Source organism: Heterocephalus glaber, unplaced genomic scaffold (assembly GCF_053883595.1).
Source record: "Heterocephalus glaber isolate CG9 unplaced genomic scaffold, H.glaber_assembly_v1.0 deba00001553, whole genome shotgun sequence".
NCBI lineage: Eukaryota > Metazoa > Chordata > Mammalia > Rodentia > Bathyergidae > Heterocephalus > Heterocephalus glaber.
In genome coordinates this window covers 13,047,239-13,071,910 of record NW_028258344.1, presented here as the reverse complement: position 1 = coordinate 13,071,910, position 24,672 = coordinate 13,047,239, and the positions used below count along the sequence as shown (strand labels likewise).

The 24,672-nt window shown below is 35.4% G+C and overlaps 1 protein-coding gene across 8 annotated transcripts in view; it reads right to left on the bottom strand.

The window, feature by feature from the left end:
• Positions 1 to 24,672, bottom strand: part of CUNH8orf34 (chromosome unknown C8orf34 homolog) — a 423,558-nt gene that overhangs the window by 352,625 nt on the left and 46,261 nt on the right. For 5 of the 8 annotated variants that reach the window (XR_002393934.2, XM_087190432.1, XM_004842081.3 and 2 more), the window contains exons 2-4: positions 10,376 to 10,523; positions 5,986 to 6,117; positions 890 to 1,018 (exon numbers count right to left, since the gene is read on the bottom strand). Coding sequence is in view for 7 of the 8 variants with exons in the window: in XM_087190432.1 (XP_087046558.1) it covers positions 890 to 1,018; positions 5,986 to 6,117; positions 10,376 to 10,523 (409 nt within the window). In the remaining variant the exon portion in view is untranslated. Of the gene's footprint in view, positions 1 to 889; positions 1,019 to 5,985; positions 6,118 to 10,375; positions 10,524 to 11,923; positions 12,013 to 24,672 lie in introns of all 8 variants that reach the window. The other 3 variants (XM_087190433.1, XM_087190435.1, XM_021256041.2) reach the window with 2 other exon arrangements.

Below are 24,672 nucleotides of genomic sequence, written 5' to 3'. Positions count from 1 at the left end.
CAAAATCTTTAATATTCCACAATATTAAAATAAAAATTTTTTGAAATCATGACATTAATGTGCTTCCAAAGGTGTCTAATTTTTAAAATAGAGAAATACCTAAAGAGCCAGAGAAAGATAGAAATATTTTGAATTCACTACTAAAGTCATAAAGTATACATGCATGTGTATGTATATAGAATGTATTCATCGAATCACAACACCTATTTGATTGCCTGCTCTCGTGATAATAACATTTAAAGTTTTTACTTGAAATGTATCACTTTAAACCTTCATATCTACCAGAAGAAAGAGATACAATCATGTCCTCCTGCCTTTTAAATGTGGGAAATAAATTTCATGGAGGTTAATTTATTTACCTGCAGTCATTCACCGCCTAGATGGCAGAGCAAAATCTCTAACCCAAGCTGTCAGACTACAGAGACCTTTCTTTCATAAAAGACTTTCCCAAAAGTAAGTTACAAGGCAGTATGCTAGTCTCTGAAAGGATTCTAAGGAGAATCTAGCTCAGTTACCACCTTTAAGATTAAGGAAATCTAAAACTCATGGAGGCAAATAACTATGTTTATTTGTTAGAAAGATCAAATGTATTTCAAAAGAGAAGAATGAAGAAGATGCCATTATATGTCCATTTGAATGGATAACAGAAACTATGTAGTGTGGCTAGAGTCGAACAGCTATAAGGGTTTCTGCTACTCTTGTACACTACATAATCATTCTACCCATGAATCTGTAAAATACACAAAATGAATCTCACACCTTTAGAACTGCTAAGTCTTTCACAGAATTATAATAAGGATGTTGTAAATGGATTATGGGGAAAAGTGATGAATATTTCTGTTTTAATATGCATTAAGAATTTCAATTATAATCAAGTAAATGAACTTACTTCGAGAGAGATTCTCAAGGGCTTTCCCCAGCTTCTTGCTCTCTTGAAGGATGTGGTTCAATTCATCAAAATCACGGCTTTCTGGTTTAGTCCGCCAGTTCCATCTAGGATGCTCTACTGACCTTGGCACTATGTTTAAAAAAAATGGTTATTTCATAAGCATGCTATATATGATTGAAACTCACTATTCATCATTATGTGGAAGATTGTATCAAGATCAAATGGTTCTTGTGAGCTAACAGAAAGAAAGATAAAAAAAAAAGATGTAAAGTCAGTTAAAATTTTTAACTGAACAAGTAAAGGGGAAGTGTGGCAGTATTAAGAAAAAGATATCAAGGTATTGATTTAGAGCTAATAATTTCTGTAATTTAGGGAGAAATATGCAGGCAAAGCAAATTTGTTTTATGTTATCATCTTAAAAGTAACCACTGACTTAATGAGCAACTAACACACATTTTAAGACATTCTTTCTATATCTTAATAAAACAAAAAAGATAAAATGTGTGTATTTACTTTTACTTCCTCCCAAGTTCCCACTAAAATTATGCTATGTTTAAGGGAAGTTTGGCTCTCAAATAATTAGTTGAATAAGGACAAAGGATATTATTAGGCAGTAAATGATGTTTGGAAGATGCAAAATGGGTAACTATTTAGTGAGATAGAAAAACTGAAATCAAAGTCCATGAAGAGAGGGATGGCAAGAGAACAAGCATTCCACACACTTAAATATTAGAGCATCATTCAGGAGAAAATGTTATAATCATACAGATGTAAGAGCTCAAGTGTATTCCAGATTTAAGGGGTCTATTAAATGTTAAGCACAATTCAACCCATATTATATACATTTTTAAATACTGACAATAAAGAAAAGATTGTAAACACTTTCAGGTACAAAAACGGCAAATCAAACTGATATCAGATCAGCAGCAACAACACTTGCTCTAAAAGACAGAACAATTCCCTTCAAATTCTGACTTGAAATAACTTCTAACTCAGAATTTTATATCAGCTAATGAATCAACCAAGATACTTAAAGAACTCAAGATTTCACAAGCACTCTTTCCCAGAAAGCTGGCAGTAGAGATGCTCTAAAAAATGAAAAGTGAACAAAAAAATAGACATGAACTTTGAGAAACAAGTGATCTCCCAAAAGGAAAAGGAAAGGAGGAATTCTCCAGATGGTAGAGAAGGATGGTATCGTAAGACAGCAAAGAAAATGCCTAGGAACCCAGGAGTCCAGAAACCAAGAGTAGACCAAGAATACAGAGAGCTGCAGCAGAGAAGTTTATTTCCAAATCATTCTCAGTGAATTTTAAAAAGTGCCCAAAACATAAGAACATAGGACTTACAATAACTTGACGTGTTTGATCATATTACTAAGGTTTAATTCTTTGGGCAAAGTTTGGTGAAGCATTAGTGATGAGTACATAGAAAACAAAGTAAAACAGAAGAGAGAAAATTGTTCATTCTAAGAAATTCAATAGTTGGACTTGGTGAGTCTGAAGGGTAAAAACGTTAACTAGAACAGTCATAATTATATCAACGCAGAATATATATTTAACCAACATGAAATAAGTGCATTACTATATGCCAGGATGAGGGGGTAATTAGTATATGAAGCACAAGGTATGGAGGACAAGTGATGATGCCTCAAGTTGAAAAAGGAAAAGTACTGTGTTGGAACTTTGTGTAGTCCGACGTATAGACTTAGCCCAGAGAAACTTCTAACACAGGTGAAAGTTATCCCAGTTTAGGAGCAAAGGTGGGAGACAAGAAAAAAAAAAAGACACCACTATTTCACAGTATGACTTTATTTTTAAAATCATGTACTTTTATGTTGACAAAAATAAAATAATTTTTAAAAATTATTCATGTAGCAAGGATACAGAAAATAGTCTTAAACTATGAAAACATATCTTTCTGCCACCTTTTCAAAAAGCAATGCACTAGCTTGGGGACACAGCAATCTTTTGTCTGGTAAATCATCATAAAGAAATGAAAACACCTGTACTTGAATACTGTACATGTACAAAATTGTTCATTTTCACAGAAACTAAAGTTTTTTTATTTTATCAAATCGTGTGGTGGCAAAACTCTAGAAATAATCTAAATGTCCTTCAACAGAAGAATGGCTAAATAAATTATGGTTCATTCACAGTATGCAATTATTAACACTATAAGTTAAATCTAAGTTTATTACCATGGAGATATTTCCATAATGCATTTTAAAATAATAAAAATAAGTAGCTTAGAAAGGTTTACAATTTTAAGCTACTTTTATAGCAAATCACCCACACATATTACATATGCTTGTGTGCACAAAGAAAATGAAACAAAAAGGCAAAGCTATTTCTTGGAGAACTGAATTTGATGGGTAGGAATGAGGAAAACTATCTTTCTACATGTGTATATTTTCTAAGTTTTCAAAATAGGAAAGTAGTACTTGCATAATTCAAATAAATCTAAAAATAAAATACTTATAAAAAGTATTTATAGAACTTAGTTGGCTCCTCTGAGCCTCTCCATAGAAGAGATTCTGGAATAGAGAGAACAGCCAACATTAACAGTCTGATATTCAAGCTGTGAGGAGTGGAGTTACTGATCAATCTGGAAAACGCTTCCAGATGTGTTCTATCACCCTCCATTCCCCAGGGGGTCCCTAAGAATGAGTCAAGACCTAAGAGAAAGAAGCTCAGATGAGGGAGCAAATAAAACAATATTTGTACCAGATGCTTCAAAGATTAAAAATTTATATTTTTAATCTTCCTTGAATAATTTCTAATCTGTAATCTATACCTCTGCATTTTCAAATTTTCTGGAAAATACCATGAATGTCAGGACTTCTCCCTCTCCCTCTCTCTCCTTTATAATTTATTAACAAGAACACAGATTTTTTTAAAACTCCCAGGCAACACCCAAATAACCCCAGACATGCCCCAACTGCCTGCCACCCCAGCTGAGCCCAGTGCGTGCCCATGTAGAGTTCGGTGGAAGAACTGGCCAGGCAACACCAAATCATGAGGAACTATAAAGTGCCACTGAATTTGGAAAGAAATTGATACAACCACTAAGCACTTTCCCTCAGCAACTTGCAAGAGAATCTACAATCATTTTTGTTAAGTTTTTGCAGCTTATGATAAATTGACACATATACAGCACATGACTTATCATGGGAACCTTTTAATTTCAAAACATGGATGCAAGGAGGGTTTCTAGGCTTCTTGTAACATTTCTAATAATATAGCTTTTGTCAGAAAACATACTTCATATAATTTTAGTCACTGTTTAATGGTACACCATAGTCTCTATCTTTCTGTATATTCTATCTAGAATTGAGAATTATATATATTTCAGCTTTATTGGTCACGGTGCTCTATAAATGTCAACCTAAGTTGTTCAATATGTTGTTCTAATCTTCTGTATCCTTGTTGATTTTTCTGGTTTACTTAATCTGTCTATATCTCCCTTTAGTTCCATAAATTATGTAGCTAGGTATTCATGTAGCTAGGTAGCATCCCACAAAAAAAAAGAAGAGTCTTTAGAATGAGCAGGGCTTTGACACTCCACTCTTAGTGATAAATGAAGGAATCCAAAATTGGCTATATAAATTAGTAATCTGCTATGGTCACAAAGTTATCATTAGCAGACAGAGAGAAAGAAAGGGAGAGAGGAGAGATGGAGAGTTCCATGATGGAAAAGGAAACTGAGATTGGATTCATTTCAGTTTTCATTTCTCTATTTAATCATTTTTTTTTCATTTAGTACTTTGTAATTAACTTAGGCACTGTGTTAGATACTACTAGGTATACTGATATGAATAAGACATGCAAATTTTGAACTTGTTTTTTTAAATTTTTACTTCTATTAGTACATATTTGCAGCACTTAATGATTACATTCATTGTGGAGAATTCAAACATGTACGTAACATATCTTAATTCTTTTTACTTCCCTTTTCCCTCTCCTGTCTCTCCACCCTTGTATGTTTCAAAAATTGTTGAGATATAATTTTATATACTAACTTTGTGAAGCCAAACAATTTGATTACAATCTTAATTTACTAGGTTTAAAATATTCCATACAGTCCTCACAGTAACTTGGTTAGGTGAGACAATACTACTTATGAGTACTGCTAAGTAAATGAAGATCTCCAGGCTTAATTTTAGTGTCTTTCACAGGTAACCCAGATAGTGATTCCAGTTAACACATGGTTTTTCAAACATTTTCAAACAAAAATGAACATTTCAACCTACTCCCTTCCCTGCTGAAATTAAAAACAAGCATCTTGCTATGTAACAAGCATAAGGAATTAATGTCTAGGAGGAAGAGTTTCAAGCTCTTGTCTTCCAAGAATAATTGAAACTTGCTGCAGGCTTCTTAGCTATTTAGTAAGCGTCTACATATGTGGTAGCAGAGCACTGGAGAAAACTAGTGGTTATTAAGGCAGTGGGAAAGGAGGAGGGACATCAAGAAAGCAGGGTACTAAGGATAGTGGGGGAAAAAATAAATACAGGGATTTCAGCCATAAGCAGAAATGTGTAGGACTTCAGCAGGATCCTACATAAAGAATTTAAAATTTTCTTTAATTCCTTTTTTAATTTGTATTAGAACATTTGTAATAGATAATGATTATACTCATCGTGGGGAGTTGGTGCCTACACATTACACATCTTAATACTTTTTACGTCCCCTTCTACTTTCCTCCCTCCTGCCATCCTCCACCTCTTTTTTATTAAATGTTTGGAATAGAAATCCCCTCTACTTCTGCTCTAAAAGATTTAATTTGCTTTTATGTATTTCAGTAAATGTGGGGTTGGTTTTGTCTTTAATGTAGTATAATGCTGCAACTGGCACAAGAGGCAAGGGCCACTCCAAGTAGTTTATAGTCTTCAAAGAACAATATACAAGAAATGATCCAAATCAGTTAGACATGTTTGAGAGGATAAGTAAGATGTTAATGCTGAAATGGAAATGGAATTCATTAGGATTAACAGCCAGAAATATCAGATAAAAAGTCTGACTGCAATTGTTACCTTTTCTTCATTTTCTGAACAATAAAGGCTGACTGAATCACATTTGAATAACAAATTTACTCACATGATTTGGAATCCGGTGATGGGGGAGAAATATTAGACACAGCAAGGTCACTTTTTGATTTTTTAGGCTTCTTTGCATTTAATTGCCAAGGTTTATCATAGCTTCTGAAATCTCTCCTTGTTCCTTTAGTTTCTGTTAAAACAAAACAAAAACAAACAAACAAAAAATATATATATACAAAAATATATATATATACCCAGTAATAAAGATGAAAGAATTCTGGCTCTAAAATGTAACATCTTATGATACAAAGGATCACTAAAAGGAGCCCAGAGTCTATAAGACATAGAATATTGTGAACTTTTAAAATTTCTACATCTTGCAAGAAAGAAAAGTATATTAATTCATATCTAGCAAGGATATTCTTCTGTAGTTGGTTGCAAAGAGACCAGAAACAGTAAGTCATTTCCTCAGCTTTGCAGAAATATACAGGATTTAACTATTACTGGAATTTTCAACAGGAGTTGTGATTATCAACCTACACAAAATCTTGAAAAGAATCCAAATCCAGTAGTTTGAAGTTATATGATGAGGCAACAAAGAAGATTCTACCTATACTAATTTATGAGAAACCTAAACTAGATAAAACACTTCACATTTCAATTTGAATAAACAAAATAATATCATTCTAAGAAAAATTTAATACAGAAAAGAAGAGTATAAGGTGGGAATGCTGGAGCATGCCTGGAATCCCAGAAATCAGGATCACAGCTTTCACTCCAGTTTGAGCAATTTAGCACCTTAGACCCTGTTTGTATTCAGTCCTCCATACAAAGGAAAGAGAGAGAGAGAAAGAAAGAAGAAAGAAAGAAAGAAAGAAAGAAAGAAAGAAAGAAAGAAAGAAAGAGAGAGAGAAAGATTGATTCAAGGTTCAGAAATCATACATTTAAATAAACGCCAAAACACAACCGCTTTGTCTGCTCAATAAAAAGAAAATGAACTCTATGAAGCAGAAAGAAATTAGAGAGAAAATAGGAAGACAACTACAATTAAAAATGTAGTTGTGTACAGAATTTTTTAAAAAGATAAGATAAAGAAGCACTAGCAGGAAACTAAAGTGCAATGCCTCATTTAAATTTGTGTTCAAAGCCAGAAAAAGAAAACTGATACTGCCAACATTTAATCAGTGATATAAAGGACACACTTTATTCAATACACCTCCCTAGAAGACAGTTGATAAAATAGGAAAGGCAAATACAATGCCAAATGAAATGAGAGAGGAAGTACAGTAGTGATGACTCAGTTTTCACACTATTGATTTTACTGAAAGTTCATAGTTGATGTCTTTGTAAAACTTTTGAATATGAAAAATGAAGAAAAATTAATAAATATTCAAGAAAAATCATTCCTTTTTACTGTACTTCTTTCATAATTTAGATAAAGAATGTGCCCCCAAAGCCTCATGTGTTCAGAGGTGGGGCTTTGGGGAAGTAATTGGATCACTGGGGCACTACATTCATCAATACACTTATCAATCCCTAGCTGAGTGTGCTGGTAGGAGGTGGGACCTGGTTAGAGGCAGGGCCTGATTAGAGTTGGGTCATTGAAGGTGTGACCCTGAAGGATATATAGCCCTCCTCAGTTCATCCATTCTCTCTCTGCTTCCTGGCTGCCATGATGTGAGCAGTTTTCCTCCACCCAGACTCTTCCACCATGACTTTCCTGCCTTGGATCCAGCTGACTATAGACTGAAACTACTAAAAACTGAGTCAAAATAAACTCTCCTTCTTTAAGTTGTGAGTGTTGGGTATTGTGTCTCTGGTGACTAGAAAGTGACTAAGACAACTTCTGAAAAAGAATAAAATAAAGCCACTCTTAGCTTTGGCCTTGACTATATAAAATGACACACTTGTAGGGGGAAGAATATTGCAAATGTAGATGGATTTCAAGGAAACAAGATGATATCATTAGATATTTTCACAAGTATTACACCCATGTATCTTCACTATTGAGACATTTTCTAGTTCACTGGAAATGCACCAAAATAAAGAACTTAAACCTTGTAATCAAAGTTTCAACAAGCATTATTTACTATCACTCAATTCATCACTTCTTTGGTTCTATTCAAACTGAAAATTTGTCTGTACCTTCATGCCACACTGTTCCCTCTTAAATATGTCCTCTTCTCCTGGGCCATAATATTCCTCCATTTCATTTTTTAACACACATCTCCTCTTTTCCCACAAAAGAGCGCCCTCTGCTGCAACTTCTTGGAATAGTGTTTGTTCCTGCAAGTTCTTACTCCCACAGGCTCTGGAAGAAGGGATGGGATCCCCTGGTGCAGAAATGCTTCTGTAATAGTAAGCTTCAGCTAGTAAAGTGAAAGCGCTTCCTCTCTCCTAGGATGTGCGCCTAGCTGTACTACCCACCACTATTTATTATCACCATCTTTCTACCTCTGACAATTCCCACAGCCCTAGTGCAAGGCTACAGTCTTTCTTGTCCTTTCACTGCCTTGGATGAAACCCCAGTCACCTGTTTATCCTTAAACTATGCATTAACCCTCAGACTTAAGTGCTCCTTCTACTCTGAAGAATTTCACTTCTCTGATACATCTGACAGCAGCAAATGAAGACCACCACCAGATCTTCACATTATCTGAGATCATTGCAACTCAAACATCATGGTCTCAAATATCACCACCTCAGCACAGCTCAAACCCTTCTGTACCTTCTATATTTTCACTGCTTCAACCTCCTGAAGGTTTTTAGCTCTCAGACAGACTTTCCGTGTCTACATATCTTCCTGCACTTACTACCTCCTGCCAGACCTCGTGCTTGATCGCCTGTATAGTTTGCTCACTAGTGTCCTCAACTCTTTAGTAAAGCTCTTCTTCCACTCTCCACCTTCCAGTTGTGGCACAACTGCAATACTCCATCAGTCCAACAGTACTCAAACTGTTTTCTCTCTCCCTACCTAATACTTCTGGACATTGCTGGAGAAAAAATTACTATCTTGCTAGTGGTTTCCATAATTTTGTAATAATAATTAATTTATTTTTCAATTAAGTTAGGTCCCAAGACTGCCTAATAGCCTTTTTAATTTTTCTTTTTCCAACTATTTTTTCCTTTTCTCTGGTGAGTTTTTGGAACTGGTGTCACTCACTTAAATATCTGCCCCTGATGCCAACTCTCTTATTTTCAGCAAACACTTCTAAACAAACATCAAATTTAGGACACCCAAAATAATCTCACACTTCCCTTTTCCCAGGGCATCACATACTGTATAAAGTTCATCACATCTTCTATTCTTTCACACTCATGGTTCTTATGATATGGTACTAAATGAGTCCCAAATCTGAGACTCCAGCTTTGACCCACCCTCAGAGTTTTAGGATCATATCCACTTACATGCTGGGATTGTTTGCTAAAATGCTCCACAAGAAACTCAAATACATCAATAGGAATTAAACTTATACTGTATTTTCCTCTATAAATTTATTTCTGTGTTCGAATCTTGCCTTAGCAAATGAGCATTATCCCATTACTTGAATCAGAAAACAGAGCGTAATAATTCCCTCTCCTCCTTCACCTTCTCTAAGAGTCATTAAGTGCTTGTGTGAGTCAAAATTCTAAGAAAACCTATAGAATAATATGGTAATTTTTAATCATAATCTCTGTACCATGGTGTTATGCCATATACTATTCTTTCCCCTTAACAAAAGATGGGAACTTTGACCTGCTTATATTCAATAAAATATGGCAAAAGCATTGGCATGTCTATGTCATGACTGTATTATGACTCCATGTTAGCAGACTTGAATAAGAGAAATTCCTTTGCAGAGGTAAGGAAGACATGTGGCAATGAACTCTGGCTCGCTGAGAACAGACCCTGGCTGAAGTCAAAAGGGAAAAATGGGTACCTTATTCATGTGGGAAAGAGGCAGCTGTAGACTTAAATGTTGGTTCCACAATGACAACAGCTAATGACTCTTCCTAAAGTTTAACTTACTATGTAGGATAATTCTGGGTTCGGGGAGATAGAGAATAATCATAAGCTTGGGAAACAAGAAATGTGTCACTTTGTAGACATTTACTGTTTACTTTTCTATGAAGATGAGCTGTAAGCATTCAATTCAAATTATTCACAAAAACAAAAGTTTAGAATAATTAGTTTGAATTCATACAGAATCTTTTTATCCAAATCTGAATCATTTCTACTGAAATGTAATACATTCATTTTCATGTTTTGAAGCATAATACATTACAATATATTCAAATTCAAGAATATTTTATGGTAAATTTTAGCATCTGGGTAAAGTCAAAGATGAATACATGAAAATCCTAGGTAATTATCCATCTAGATTTGTCTTATTATGATTTTTTTTAACTTCTGAAATTTTTACATTAGATGTAGCCAACATTAACTGCAAAATATATTGTTCACTTACCTGATGTTTCACTTTCTGCCCAGAGAGCTGCAGATCCAGACAAAGCTCTTTGTAGTTGTCCACGGTTTCCTTGTTTAGACTGAAGGTGGTCAATGAGAAATGGGATTGGCTGGTCGGGTGTCTCAGTTATTAACTTGGTCATTAATTCCTGGAGGGAAAAGAGAGCACACATTTACATCTAATAACAACAACAGTAATAATAACAAGCACATATGTTTCTCTGGTGTGACATACTGAATGTGGAAATAAGGTCTGAGATGTATACTGGATGTTGGGAAATGGGAAGAAAGTGTTCAAATGGAAAGGGGAACAAGGGAGGAGGGAGGGAGAAAGGAAGGAAGAAACAAGAAAAAAAGTGAAATTAGAAGGAAAAAATGGAAACAAAATTTTTGTACATAGGGAAGGGAGGGGCTTGAAGGGGTAATGGGATAAAATAAAATAAAATTTATTTTTTTAAAAATAATAAGCACTAGCTTAGAATTTACTATGTCAGTCACTGCTCCAAATGTTTGTATATAGACACTAATTTAATACTCATGAGAATATCTTCAGGCAAATATGAGTTACTGTCCTAATTTTTAGGATACTGAATTACAGAATAGTGAACTATCTATGTGACATGGCTAAAAGCAGGCCTTTGATATATTTATTTATATGTATATTATTCTACTTAGCCAAGAATACACTAGGAAGTTTATTAAAATTCTTTTTTCTAAATTATGGACTCAGAATTTTAAATTTCTGATCACTATTTTGGGAGATGCCATTTCAACCTAAGCTTTAGCTAAAATCCACCATATACTTTATATACTAATATTATTTTTCCTTCTAACTGTATATGTAAACATCTCAAAATGAAGACAAAAATTTGAAATGAAATAAATAAGCAATAAGATATTGACTCACAGAAACCAAAAATATGCATAAATAGTTTCCAAATAATAGAGAATTTTCTTTTTATACAGAGCCCTGTTGAGTGTTCACTTGGGCAGCATATATACAAAGTCCTGTTGAGTAAATTTTCTTATTCTCTGGCTCTCTCTATCTGTTTCTCTGTCTCTCTCTCTCTTTTTCTGTCTCTCTGTCTCTCTCTTTCTCTGTCTCTGTCTGTCTCTCCTTAAGTAATAGTGAGGTCTCTACCTGCAAAACAGGCTGTTCCATTTTTAGACAACTCTAATGATACCTTAAATTGGGGCAGAATCTGCCCAAGGGTAATGTCTACATTGTTCCCCCCACCCCCATCTGGAAGAGCAAAGAATGATCTCCGATTTATGGTCAATTAGAATCCCAGATTGTTTGGACATGAACAGCTGTCAAGCCATGTGGATAGCATTTTGTGCCATGGAATTAGGTTTGTGAACTTGCATGCACTATTTTACATTCCTATCAGTCACATTTTATCTGGTTGGGTTTTGCCCAAAATTTTAGTCTCTGTCAGTTGTTATTTTAAGTTCAGATTCTGTGGGCAGTAGTCATTCTAATGAATAGGCCAGAAAAATTAGATACATATTAGGGGTCCTAATGGAAGGAGTACTGGAAAGTGCTCACCACACTGTCTTGTTCGTGGTGGGCTGTTTTCCTCTGTTTTGAATGTTGTTCTGTCAGATGTTCAGATGGCAGACTTGTCATCAGTCAGTCTCCAATGATAAGTATAATAAAAAAATACAGTGAACACTTAAATTTTAAAAGTCTATTACAGTAATAATAGAGCGCCATTAATCCCCCTCAAAATACTCCCCCTCACTTCAAACACATTCCATCACTCTTGCCACTTTCTGAAGCAGTTCTGGAGGTCCTCTTTAGTAAGGATTTTTAGTTGTGCTGTCGTAGCTGCCCCTCCATGTCCTAAATAAATTCAGAAAGTTTACTTTTCACAGTCATTTTGACTTTGATGAAGAGTCAGAAGTTGCACAGTGCCAGACTCTGTGAATATGATGGGTGAGGACATGCAATTGTTTTCACAAGCCTGCGGTTCCATTGGATGGTAACTGGGGGCAGCATTCATTGTATTTTTAAAATCATATTTCATAAAGATACCAAAGAATACTTCCACAACTTCTTCAGAAAGTAGTGAGAATGACAGAATAAATGTGCCTGAAGTGAGGGTGAATATTATGAGGAGGACTCATAGCGACGTGTCTTTTACTGTAAAAACAACTTTCAAACTTTAAACATTTACTGTATATTTCAATTGAACTTGGTACCATCAAAGAAAGGCTCACCCTGAGTAGTCTTCATAAGTCTTTATTACTTCGTTATTTTATTTACTTATAGCATTTAGCAGTCTTCAGAATCATTTTAATATTTGCTCACCTGTTTGTTGCTTGCTTCTCTGCAAGTACTAAGAACAAGGGTTTGCCTGGTTTGATCTCTACTCTCTACTTAGAGTATTTCCTTAACTCATAGCTGGTGTTGAATAAATATCTAATGAATGAATGAATGCTTGATTTATTGACTAAAAGTACTTAAAACACCTATTGTACCAAGAAGTAACAATTAAAACACTCATAAATTTTTTAGCCCAGCAAAATATAATTTTCAGATCTCCCATACAAGAAAATGTTATTATTTCAAATATATTTATTTACATTTATAACCACCTCGAAACATCCAAATTGATCTAAGTAGAGGCCAAATGAGTTGTATACATAAGATCCCAAGTTGATTTTAGAGAGTTGAATAAAATCATAGTTCTCAAAATTATGCAGATTGAACAGAGTTGGAACTCAAAAGCACAAAGGGCATCTACCATTAGTACATTGTAATGCAAAATATTTAGCAAGCAAATGTATTTTTTTTTGGTACCAGGGATCAAACTCGGGTCCTTGCGCTTAGCATATGTATTTTTTACATTCTACAAAACAGGTAAGCAAACAACCAGTTGCCATAGGTCATAATTATTTCTGCTATGGAAACATCTCAATTAATTATTATCTTGATAACTAAAGTGATTGTCCTTCTGCTGTTGTAATAATAATCATGAAGCAATACAAGGTTCAGTTACACGACAATTATACATCAGTGGGATACAATTTAATAATTTAGATGTTGCATCCATAGGAGAGATGAATTAAATTTTATTTGAAATCACTGTACATTACAAAAGCCACTGGAGGATGGAAAGAAAGTTAAGAAGAACTAACTAGATTACTCATCAGAGAAAGACTGGGTAGTGAGCTTAAAATAATTAAGTGCAGTAAAGCTCCATACACAATACTTTCTTCAGACATCAGGAGATCTCATGTGGTTTGTTATTTTTATATTTTTACCCTTCAAATTGGATGGATTCTTTTAAAACAAAGAAGAAGAATGTCCCTATGTTCTCTTTCGAAGCTGGAGTAAATGTAATAAATTGAGTAATCTCTATTACATTTTACAAATATTATCAGTTTAGTAACTAGTTTTGGAAACCTTTATATTCCATTAATAAATATATGAGATTAAAGACACGGAACAAATTCAGTCATAAGCAAAATGAAAATAGTTAATGTTTGCAATAGTATATGTTGAGTATCTTAATTGGGCAAAATCCACTTTTAGACAATTCTATTTAAAAGAAGAATTATCCTATCTCACTTAATCCATGCATCCACTAGCATTAGGACTCAAGTGAATGTGAGGGCTTGTGCTTGCAGAAATCCCTTTCTCAGGCGTGAAAATTTAAATCCTTGATTTGCAAAGATGTTCCTTGCAATAAAAAGATTGATTTCTTTCTAGCTCTAGGATTTAGAAATACAAAAATAGATCTGAGGGGCTGATAGATTTGAGGAGGTGAGAATAGAGTTGTTCAGCTAGAATGTCAAGTTGTAGCAAGACATTGATTGCAGGCAGTTTCACAAGGATCATTCACCCTAAGAAGAAAAGCATGCCGGATCACGAAGCCAGTCTCAGGTACAGAGGCTGAACATTTTAGGGAACAGTGTCAAGGGAGAGACAGGAGGCTCATCTGCAGTTCTTATCATCAGTGTAAGAGTAATAGCATGAAATTCTCTGGGACATTTTAGCTGTGGGTGTATATAAGCAAACTATGGAAGTGCTAATAAGACTCCTGCCCTGGAATGAAATATTTATGGACATTCTACACTAAGGATTTAAGGGGTTGATAAAATGCATGTTTTTTAATGTGATCCTGTTAACACTCACAGGCCAGATATACCTGGAACATTCAAGTTGCAAACAAAACATACTAACTGTTGCCATCAACAGAAGATTTAATGCATAACTACCAATATCAGTAACATTGACAACTATTACAAAATGCAGTAGAAGATACAGGAAATGGTAGTGATAGACATCCAGGCTTTGAAACTAGATGGACAGTGTGTTGAATCACATATCTCCTATTTACAATGTGACTTTGAACAAGGCATTCAATCATTTTGACATTGAATAGTCTATTGGCTACATGTGAACAATAACAGTGCCTACATCATCAGGTTGCCATGGAGATTAAAAAGCTAATGACTGCAAAACATCCACAAAATGATTGTTATATGTAGACCACCATGATAGATTGTTTATGACTTCCTTTTAAGACAGAATGAAAGCATTTCCCAGAATCTTTATATGATCTCTTAGGCATTCCCAATAAGAGGAATTTTAAAGGTTTTGGAAAGCAGAGAGAAGCAGAAAATTACTCTCCAGAGTTGACTGGAGGCAGATATAAGAACAGGTGAGAGTCAGCAGCTTCCCAGTGAGTCTGTGGAAAACTCCACTGCAGACTGGGGCAGGAATAAGAGCTCTACAAAACAATCAGAGACTTGCAGCAGCTTCTAGGAAATCATTTGAGAGCGGCCTCCTGTGCTTTGAGCTGAGGTCTTCAGGGTCAGCTCTTCAGATTTTGGTGGCAGCCCATTCCTGTTCCTCCATCCCAAACGTGTTAGTTACTTTTCTCTCTCTCCTGAGGCAAAATACCCGACACCCAAAGTTAAAGGGGAAAGGGTTTATTTAGCGTACAGTACATAGAGGTTTCAGTCCATAACTGGCTGGCACCAAGGCACGGTGGTATGGCAGACAGGCCTGGCAGAGGAGAAACAGCTCATGGTGGCCAGAAGATAACAAAGGCAACAAAGCAACAAGAGAGTCTTTCTGCCTCTTTTATCCCATCCAGACTACTGGAGAGTAGGGTGGTGCCAAATGGATCCTTCACATGTAGTGGTTTAGTAATCACACACTCTTAATCTCTGCATCACACACTCCAGACCCAGCTACCTCCGGAAAAAGAAAGCCCCACCTCATCTGCATGAGGCTTTGGGGCAACATCCAAACATGAGCCAAAACACCAACCTTTAGCAGAACTTCCCTGGCTGCTTGGCCCAACACTATAACTCTGCATCATGTAAACTCATTTTCACTAACCCCTATTATGCCCCACATACAGAGAACAACTTCTGTTCCCCTGACTCAACCATTAATAACATATCCCTAAAAAAGTGTTAGCTGATACTTTTATATATTTACCTTTACATAATATTTTATATATTTATGGTTATTGTTACCACTACTATGACCATTTTATTACTGAATATGCATTTCTGGTGCTTTATATCCACAAAATATTTTATTGGCTTTACTTTTGCTAATTTTAAAACTAATACATGTTTTCTTATTATAGTTTATTATCAACTATAATCTTTAATTTCATGAACATACTTAATATGAAATAGCATCTGCATTGTTATCTATTTCCTATGTTAATTATCATTTTGTTACCAATTCAAACATTCATTTTTAGATTTGAAGTACACATGAAGATTTTACAAATCTTAAAAATTTGTAAAAACAATTTAGAGGACATATATTACTAAGTAATAAGCCGGTGCAAATTTTTGTTACGCAACATGTAAGCCCTGGAATTTCGGGCTATTATAATTAGTAACAAACAATCTTATGGGGCCGGGGATTTAGCTCAGTGGTTTCGCTGCCTGCTGCGCAAGCACAAGGACCTGAGTTCAATCCCCAGTACCAAAAAAAAACAAAACAATCTTGTACAATAGAAAAAAATGGCATAATTCATGAGCTGAAGAATGAATACTAACTGCTAATGATGATCTTAAAATTCATTTTTATTTTAATGTCTACTAATGAAAAGCAAAACCATGAGTGAGTTGGTAATTCATCATAGTCGTTTATTATTAAAACTGAATGCGTAGTCAGGCAACAATACTAATAATTATTTTAGTAAGATATCTAAAATATCCATTTCATTTGATGGAAGCTATAGAATCTCTTGCTTAAAACAAACAAAAGGTGTATGGTGTTATGGTTTATATCTAGATGTTCCCCTAAAGCCTCATGCACTCATAGATGGGGCTACTGGGAGGTGATTGGATCTTGGGGTCATAATACTTATCAGTGGATTAATCCACTTATGAATTTACAGCTAAATGTGATTTGAGAGATGAAGTCTGATTAGAGGAAGTGGGTCACTGAGGGCAGGACCTGAAAGAGGAGATGTTCCTTCTTCCTCCTCCCTTGATCTCTCCCTCTCCTTCTCCCTCCCCCTCTCCCTCTCTCCCTTCCCCCTTCCCTCTCCTCTTCCCTCTCTCTCCTTCCTGCCTACCATGCCATGGAATGTTTCTCCTTGGCTATGGCCCTCTGCCATGCCGCCCTGCCCTGGAGCTAGCCAACTATGGACAGCTACATATCTACAAACTGTGAGCCAAAATAAACCTTTCCTTCTTAGACTTGTGGATGTCAGGTACTATACTCCAGCAATGAAAAAGTAACTAAGACAATGGGTATACACAAGCACCAAATTTCACCTAATATTTCTAGGTGCTTAACCAGTTACTCTGGGCACCACAACATACACAACAGCACATCACTGTGCCTAAAAGTTTGTGACTTCAGGCTATGATTACTTTTTGCTTTATTTGCCGTAATATTCACATCCCTTTTTGCTTCAGATGAAAGTATCAGGAAACAAAATTAAATCCATTTCCAAAATTCCAGAATCTCTCATTATATGTCTTTTTGTATTAAATTAATATATATGCAAGACTTTAAACACTATTAATAGAAGTGGTATCAATTGGATACATTTTTTTACTCAATGCCTGTACTAATTTTAAAGATTAATAGCATATGGTTTATTATCATATGTAGAATGTTACCTTAGTTCAAAACAGGCATTAAATTCTGATGATTAAAATAATTCATTCTAAAACCACATATGCTTCCATTTTATTTTTAATTAGATCTCTTAAAAATTTGCATTTGTGATCATAACCTTCCAAATATCCACCATCACTTCACCATCCCCAGCTTCATTTTATAAATAATCTGGCAGTGGATATTGAATTGTCAACAAAAAATACAAGAATGTTTACTCAATATTCCGTTTCTTGCAAAAACATCATGTATTCTGAAACAGCCCTATTTTAAATTGATGTCATCATTCCTAAGAGATAGAACTCCACTTCATTTCCACCTGCACCATAACTCAGGCTTGCTTTTCTCTGATTTCATTTTTTCTTGAATGGCACCAGGATTGGGAGGATTTATTCCTGTCTCATTTTGTTGGAGGAGTTTGGGAGTTTGGCAATAAATGGATTCCTATGCAGTACATAGGGTTGCAGGCAGGGTGAAAATAGGACCAACATCTCTTAATGTTTTCTGTCAGGCTCTCCATGCTATTTAGAAAATCCAGACTTCTCCACCTCAGGACCATGCCCAGGCCTGTCCTAAGCCTATTTCTTCTCAGTCCTAGTCAAAACTGAGATTCCATTGGAAGACTGCACTCAATGGGAAAGAAAACACTATGAATAGGAATGATTAAGACAACATTTATTAAGCCTGACAGGTACTAGTGTCAACTCTTTTACGTAGATTTAATCATTCACTATGCATTAAATAACTACATACCATATGCACAGCCCAGCCAACATACATGCAATTTTACAAAAGTATTCTTAAATCTTGCTTTTTTCAGGTCATCTTGCCATCACTAACAACCCAGCAACATAGTCATAGCCACATGCACAACCACAAGCATACAATGGACCATCATAGGCAAACACTACTATATATATAGTTAAGTGCCAACTCTCATTCCATGTACCCTAAAAGAGGACTTGGGAAGTTAGTGAGATTTAACAGAAAGATGTAGATTGGTGTGTTTGACTGAACTGGATTTATATCCTGGCTCCATATAAATTTAAGTATAAATTTAAGTTATTTAGTTCTCTTAAGTCTTAATTGTCTCCTCCTTAAAATGGGTAGGATAATATCTGTCAATATCCTTGTCAGTTCGTTGTCAAGAGTAGAGAACACATATATAACATACCACATGGACTAGGTGAGCTATATTTCATAACAATGTGACTTTCCATTTAGTCTTCTATCAGAAAAGAATGTACAGGTCAGAAAGCTTGCCTTTTTGGTCTCTCTAAATGTTATATTTCTCAGGATAAATAAATGATTTGTCAATCATTTTGACAACAATTTTTTCATGATGGCTTACAAATCATTCCTCAAGAGAATTCAAGTGCAAGTAATTGCAAGACCAAATTCTAGAGCTGCTAAGCAGGAAATAGCACAACTTCTCCTTTCATAATGACCTCTCTGTCTCCTAAAATTAACTGCTCTCTAGAACTTTATGGCAGTCACTTTTGTCCCTTTTGTTATATATTTACTAACTAAGAACCCTTCTGAGGTATTTTCCAACACCAACTACCAATTTTCTGATGGAGCAACAGCAAAGCATCCAGTAGTTCCATTCAGTTGTGACACTAACCACCTGGAGTTAGCATAAGATACACAAGTTTAAGGACTCAGTTCTACATAAATAGCAATGGCAAGTCCCAAGCCACTCATATTCCTAATCAATTGGTTATCAATAAAGGCCACATGGAAATATTCAAATGAGTTTAATAGTAGAGTAAAAAAAATTGTGGTCGTTCACACAGTGAAAAATTAAACAGCTATGAAAATGAATAGTATTGCAGTAATGTGTAATATATGCAAATTTGAAAAACTTAAGGATAAGCAAAATACCCCAAGACATAAATAATAGATAACGTATTTCCCCCCCAAATAAGACCAGTCTTATATTAAGTTTTGCTCCAAAAAATGCAATAGGGCTTATTTTCAGGTGATTGAAAAAAAAATGATGGTCTCATTTTTTCACATACAATAATCTACATTTCTTCAAATACAGGCAGGCACGCCATCTTCTCCTGGAACATCATTAGAACTCTCTAAACACTGAATTCCAGGCTGAATTTCTTGCAACTTCATTTCCCGTATAACCACTGGCCCCAGTCTCTCATGTCCAGCAACAGAACTCTTCTTAAATGAGCACTTCTTGTTCATATAGCCTGCGCATAGTGCATTGGCAACACAGCTGTCAGTGATTTTATCTCATGATTTCTTCACCCAAGTCACGGCCTCTTGCAGGCTAACTTCACAAATTTCCTTTTCTCTACCTTTATTAATTGGGACCTAGACAAAAGTGCAGGCATTTGCTAGGACTCTCACTCCAGGTAATCCCTGGTAGCCAGCTGTGGGCCCTTCCCTGTGCGAATACTGAAAGAACACATTTCCAGGCAAAATAAGCCCCAAATACAATCCTTAGCATCCTGAACGTCCATTTTTTCCTGGATATCACCCCAGTCATCCTTTACTAAACTGTTTTTTGAAGTTCTCAAAAATATTTTCTCTGTTTTGAACATATATTTGTGTACTTTTTAGTTGCCTTCTTGCTACAAATTATCCAGGTCACCATTATTAAACTCTTACAGTGTTATTTATAAAAATGTGTTCAAGAACAATATATGCTGTTATTCCTTCCTCTCATTTATGTAAAAGTAACATTTTTATATTCTTTAGATATTTTCAAAGTAGTATGTGGAATGAAAATCAGCTATATAATATCCTACTGGGTAGCTGCACAAAATTCATTTAATTAAGTCCCTTATTAATAGACATTAAAGTTATGTTCAATTTTCTGTTATTACAAATTGCAATGTATTTGTCCTAATATATATTTTTATACATGTGCTAATGTATCTATAGAATAAGTTCCTAAGACACTAAGAAGTAAGGGAGAAAGAAGCCCCAAATACAATGATCAGCACCTGTAATGTTCATCTTTTCCTGAAGAATCCTCTAATTTCTACTAAATTTTTCTTAAAATGTAAAAATGCTCTAAAAAGTAAAGTCTATCATCTTAAAACAATAATTTTATCTAAAATATTTTAATCAAATGAGTGGCAGCTGGTTTACCCAAAATGCTATCAGGAACTCCTTGGTATAAAAACTTTACATAGTTTAAATAGCAATTGTTGCAAATTATGAGTCATTTGCAGCTAGCAAGAAGCTTAACCTATACTGTACTCAAATCCTCCTCCCTCTTCCCTTTTACCTTGTTTTAAGATGTGCTAGAATGTCTGCTCTGGGAAAAGTTACGATATAATAATTGAGTAATGATATAATTGAGAAACACAAAAGAGGTAAGGTTATAAATATTCTAGAAATACATATAATATTTTAAAATATTAGTTTATTTATCCAATAAATATGTATCACACAATCAACTATTTACCACTCTCTGATCCAGGGTACTCAGAATATGGAAAATAAAAAACAAATAAAAATCCCTGTTCTTAAGGAGGCAAAGGCAATAAATAAAATAAATATAGAAGTTATACAGCACACTGATAATTAATAAATGCTATGGAAAGAAAAGGCTGGAAGTGAGATCAAGTGTTGCTAATGGTAGGATTAACAATTTTCCCCAGAAAATGCCACAAATTAATTCGCTTTTACCCAGCTGGGGAGTTGTTTAAAGATTTCTTGCAAATTTAACATTACTCTTCTTACTAAGAACCCAAAGTTTATAAAATACCGCCTTTACCTCACATAGATCTGTTAAAAGAATGAAGAAAGTAAGAAATTCATCTATAAGGTATGGCCCTAGATGGTTTAGATATGGTGCCTTTCCATGTTCATAAAACAATCTGTGAGACAGGTGGGTATTCTTTTACTCATTTTAGAATAAGAAAATTGGGATACAAAAAATTTAAGTGACTTTTCCAAGATCATAAAATTGCTAAGTTCATCCCATAAGATGAAAAAGGAATTTTTTCTTAAACATAATTCAGGGTTTCATGTGTATATAATAGTACAAATAGAGAAGCGATTTTGAGTCAGTTTGACAGCTCTAGATAGCATTTGCTGTAGCACATGCTGAAGAATTAGTTTCTTAGTATCCCTGGAAAGAGGCTGGAAAAATCCACACATTTGATGAGTACTCTGTGTAAAGTACCAACTGGAGAGAGAGAATTTGTTTTAGTTAATATTTTAACATGTATGGTTTAAGTTCTACCTTGGGAAAAATGGAGACCTATTGGGCTCCGGGGTCGGTTGAATAATTTACACAAAGTACAATGACGATGTTGGGTTTCAGGAACAACTTAGAGACAGGTACTGAACTCCATCTCTGCCTCACAATTCTTCATATACTTTCTCTGCACCTAGTTTCTGCCACATGTGGGGAAACACCATTCCTGGCAGCTTCTGAACCAACCATCTTCCATGGCTCTAGTGCTGAAATGAAATTTGACTCTCTGCATCTCGAAGTTTAAAATTCCCAGGGAGGAAACACATATTGATCGACCACCTAGCTAATGCCACTGGATGTGACCACAGCATTAAGTCCATGCAGAATATCAAAGCTTCTCTAGTAGCCATGTGAACGTAGGGAGTAGCAGCTTATTAGAAGATGGAATGGTAGACAACTGGTATCACAGATGCCGACTACATATGGCTTCAAAGAGTGACCATGACAATATGAACCACATGGAATAAAAAACAGCTTTGATCATTGCAAATGTGCCCCAAGCAGTTAGGCATAATAAGTGTTTGAGTAACAATATTACAAATACAATTCTAGGCACTATATATCCTACCAAGCATTAAACCAAACATTCCCTGTGGAGACCTTGGGATCAGAAAAAGTGTCATAGATATCTTTGTTTCCCAAGCTCAAAGAATAGTTCTTGGCATATTTGCTAAAGGAAAGAAGGAATAAATGAATAAATAATGTTGGTAGCCTTGCTAAAAGCCTTCTGCAGCTGCATATTACCTGCAAAAAAAGAACTACATTTCTCTATTTGTGGCATTCAAAACCACCTAAAAATTATTTCCAACCTGCAGTTTCATCTTTTTTTTTTTTGCAATTTCATCTTTTATGACAACCTACTCTAGACTCTAGAGATAACAAAGGTTCCCTGATATATCTTTCACTTTCATACCACATATTTACAGTATTTCACATATCAGATTAAACCATACTAACATGGCCTAGTGTTAAGGGAGCTTACATTCATGGAAGGAGGCAGGCACTAAACAAAGAATTAATTATGTATACATTATCTATAACATATATGAATAATTACAGAATATATTACAGAAAAATAAGATTCACATTCAATGATCAAGAAAGCCTCTTTGGGAGAATCATACTTAATCTGAGACCTGGGGATAGAAGAAGAACCAAACATTCAAAATGTCAACATTCCAGATAGATTCGTAAATGCAAAGTTCCCAGGGGATTGAAGAGCTTGGTACATTCTAAGGAGTTTTCAAAGTGAGCGTAAGGTGGGAGATGTCACACTTTGCAGAACCTCACAGTTAAGACACAGAGTCCAACCAGTGTACTGATTTAAATAGAACACAAAGATAATTTACCCTTTTGAAAGTTGTGCTTGAGCACTACATAAAGATCAAGAGGAGTCAGGAAGAACTGCTCAGACTACTTGTCTAAAGTGGTGATATAATGAATGTGGGAAACAATGGCTTGAATTTAAACAAATTTCAGAAGTAGACATGACCTGCAGAGAGAGTGGATAAAAGCAGCCTAAAAAATGACATCACCCAGGTCCATGGCCCACTGGGCTGATGTTGATTCCACTCACTGTGATACAAGGCAGCAAGTGAGGGATAACTTGGGGAAGGAGATGAAGAATTCCCATCTGGGCACGATAAACGCTATAGAGCAGCCAGTTAGATGAGACAGATGGTGCACACAGTAATTTTAATGTGTTTCTGGCTTTGTTGCTTTATTCTGGTTTTTTTTTATGTGTTTCATTTTATTTATTTATTTATTTATTTATTTTTGGTACCTGGGATCGAACTCAGGTCCTTGCGCTTGCACAGCAAGTGACAAAACCACTGAGCTAAATCATCCGCTATTCTGTTTTGTTTTGTTTGCGGCACTGGGGATTGAACCCAAGGATTTCACACTGCATTATACCCTCAAGCCTTTTTAAAATTTTTTGAGACAGGCATTACTAAGTCAATCTGCTGCCCAAAATGGGCTTGAACTTGCAGCCTTCCTTCCTCAGCCTTCCCTAATGTGTTTTAATGCTTCCTTTAGAATGACTGATTGTATTATTTGTTTAAGAAGTACTTATTGAACACTCATCATATATCAGGCACCATTTGTAACATATAGTCAGTAACAAAATTTAAAAAATGGTCATGCTCTGCATTTGGTGGTGTCGGTTTAGGGATTTCCTATTCAGATTACTCTGATTATCCAAGTAAAGTAGGAAACAAGGAGTGGAAATTAAGAATTAAGGGTTTTTAGAGAATAGAAAGAGATGTGAAACAGTGATCCAGAGGTATATTTAGAGTGACTAGGATAAAAATCTGATGATTTCTTGGCCACTTGAGATTTGTAGTAATAGGCTGGAAGCAAGACAAGTTAGTGTGGTAGTGAGCATTTCCTTCCAGTCATGTTCAACTGCACAGGTGTAGGAATGAAAGTGGCAGAATTTTGTACACAGGCTGTGTGATCATTAATTGTGGTCTATCAACTTGATTTGAGTAAGAACCATCTGACAGATTAGTAAATTCTGGGTGTATCTGTGAATTACTAACATGTAGGCTGAAAATAAGATAAGCTCCACCCTGGATGTGAGAGGCACCAGCCAACAGGCTTGCAGCCTGGATAGAATAAAAAGGGAAACAAGAAGGAAGGAAGCTTCCCTTTCTTCAAATGAGCTCCAGTCTTTGCCATTCCCTTTGGACTTTGGTTTCCAGTTCCTTCAGGCTTCCACCACAGACTCTTCAGCCCTTCAACAAACTTTTCACCATTCTGACACAGACTAGCACTAGGGACTCCACAGTGAGCTTCCAGGCCCTCAACTTTTGATGGTCACTGGGTTCTCTGGCTCTCCAGTATGCAGATGGCCACTTTGGATTCATCAGTCTCCGATAAGGCAGACAGCCACTGGGACTCTTCTGATTCTGATCCTGTAAGCCTAGCTCAGAAATCTCTTGTATAATCA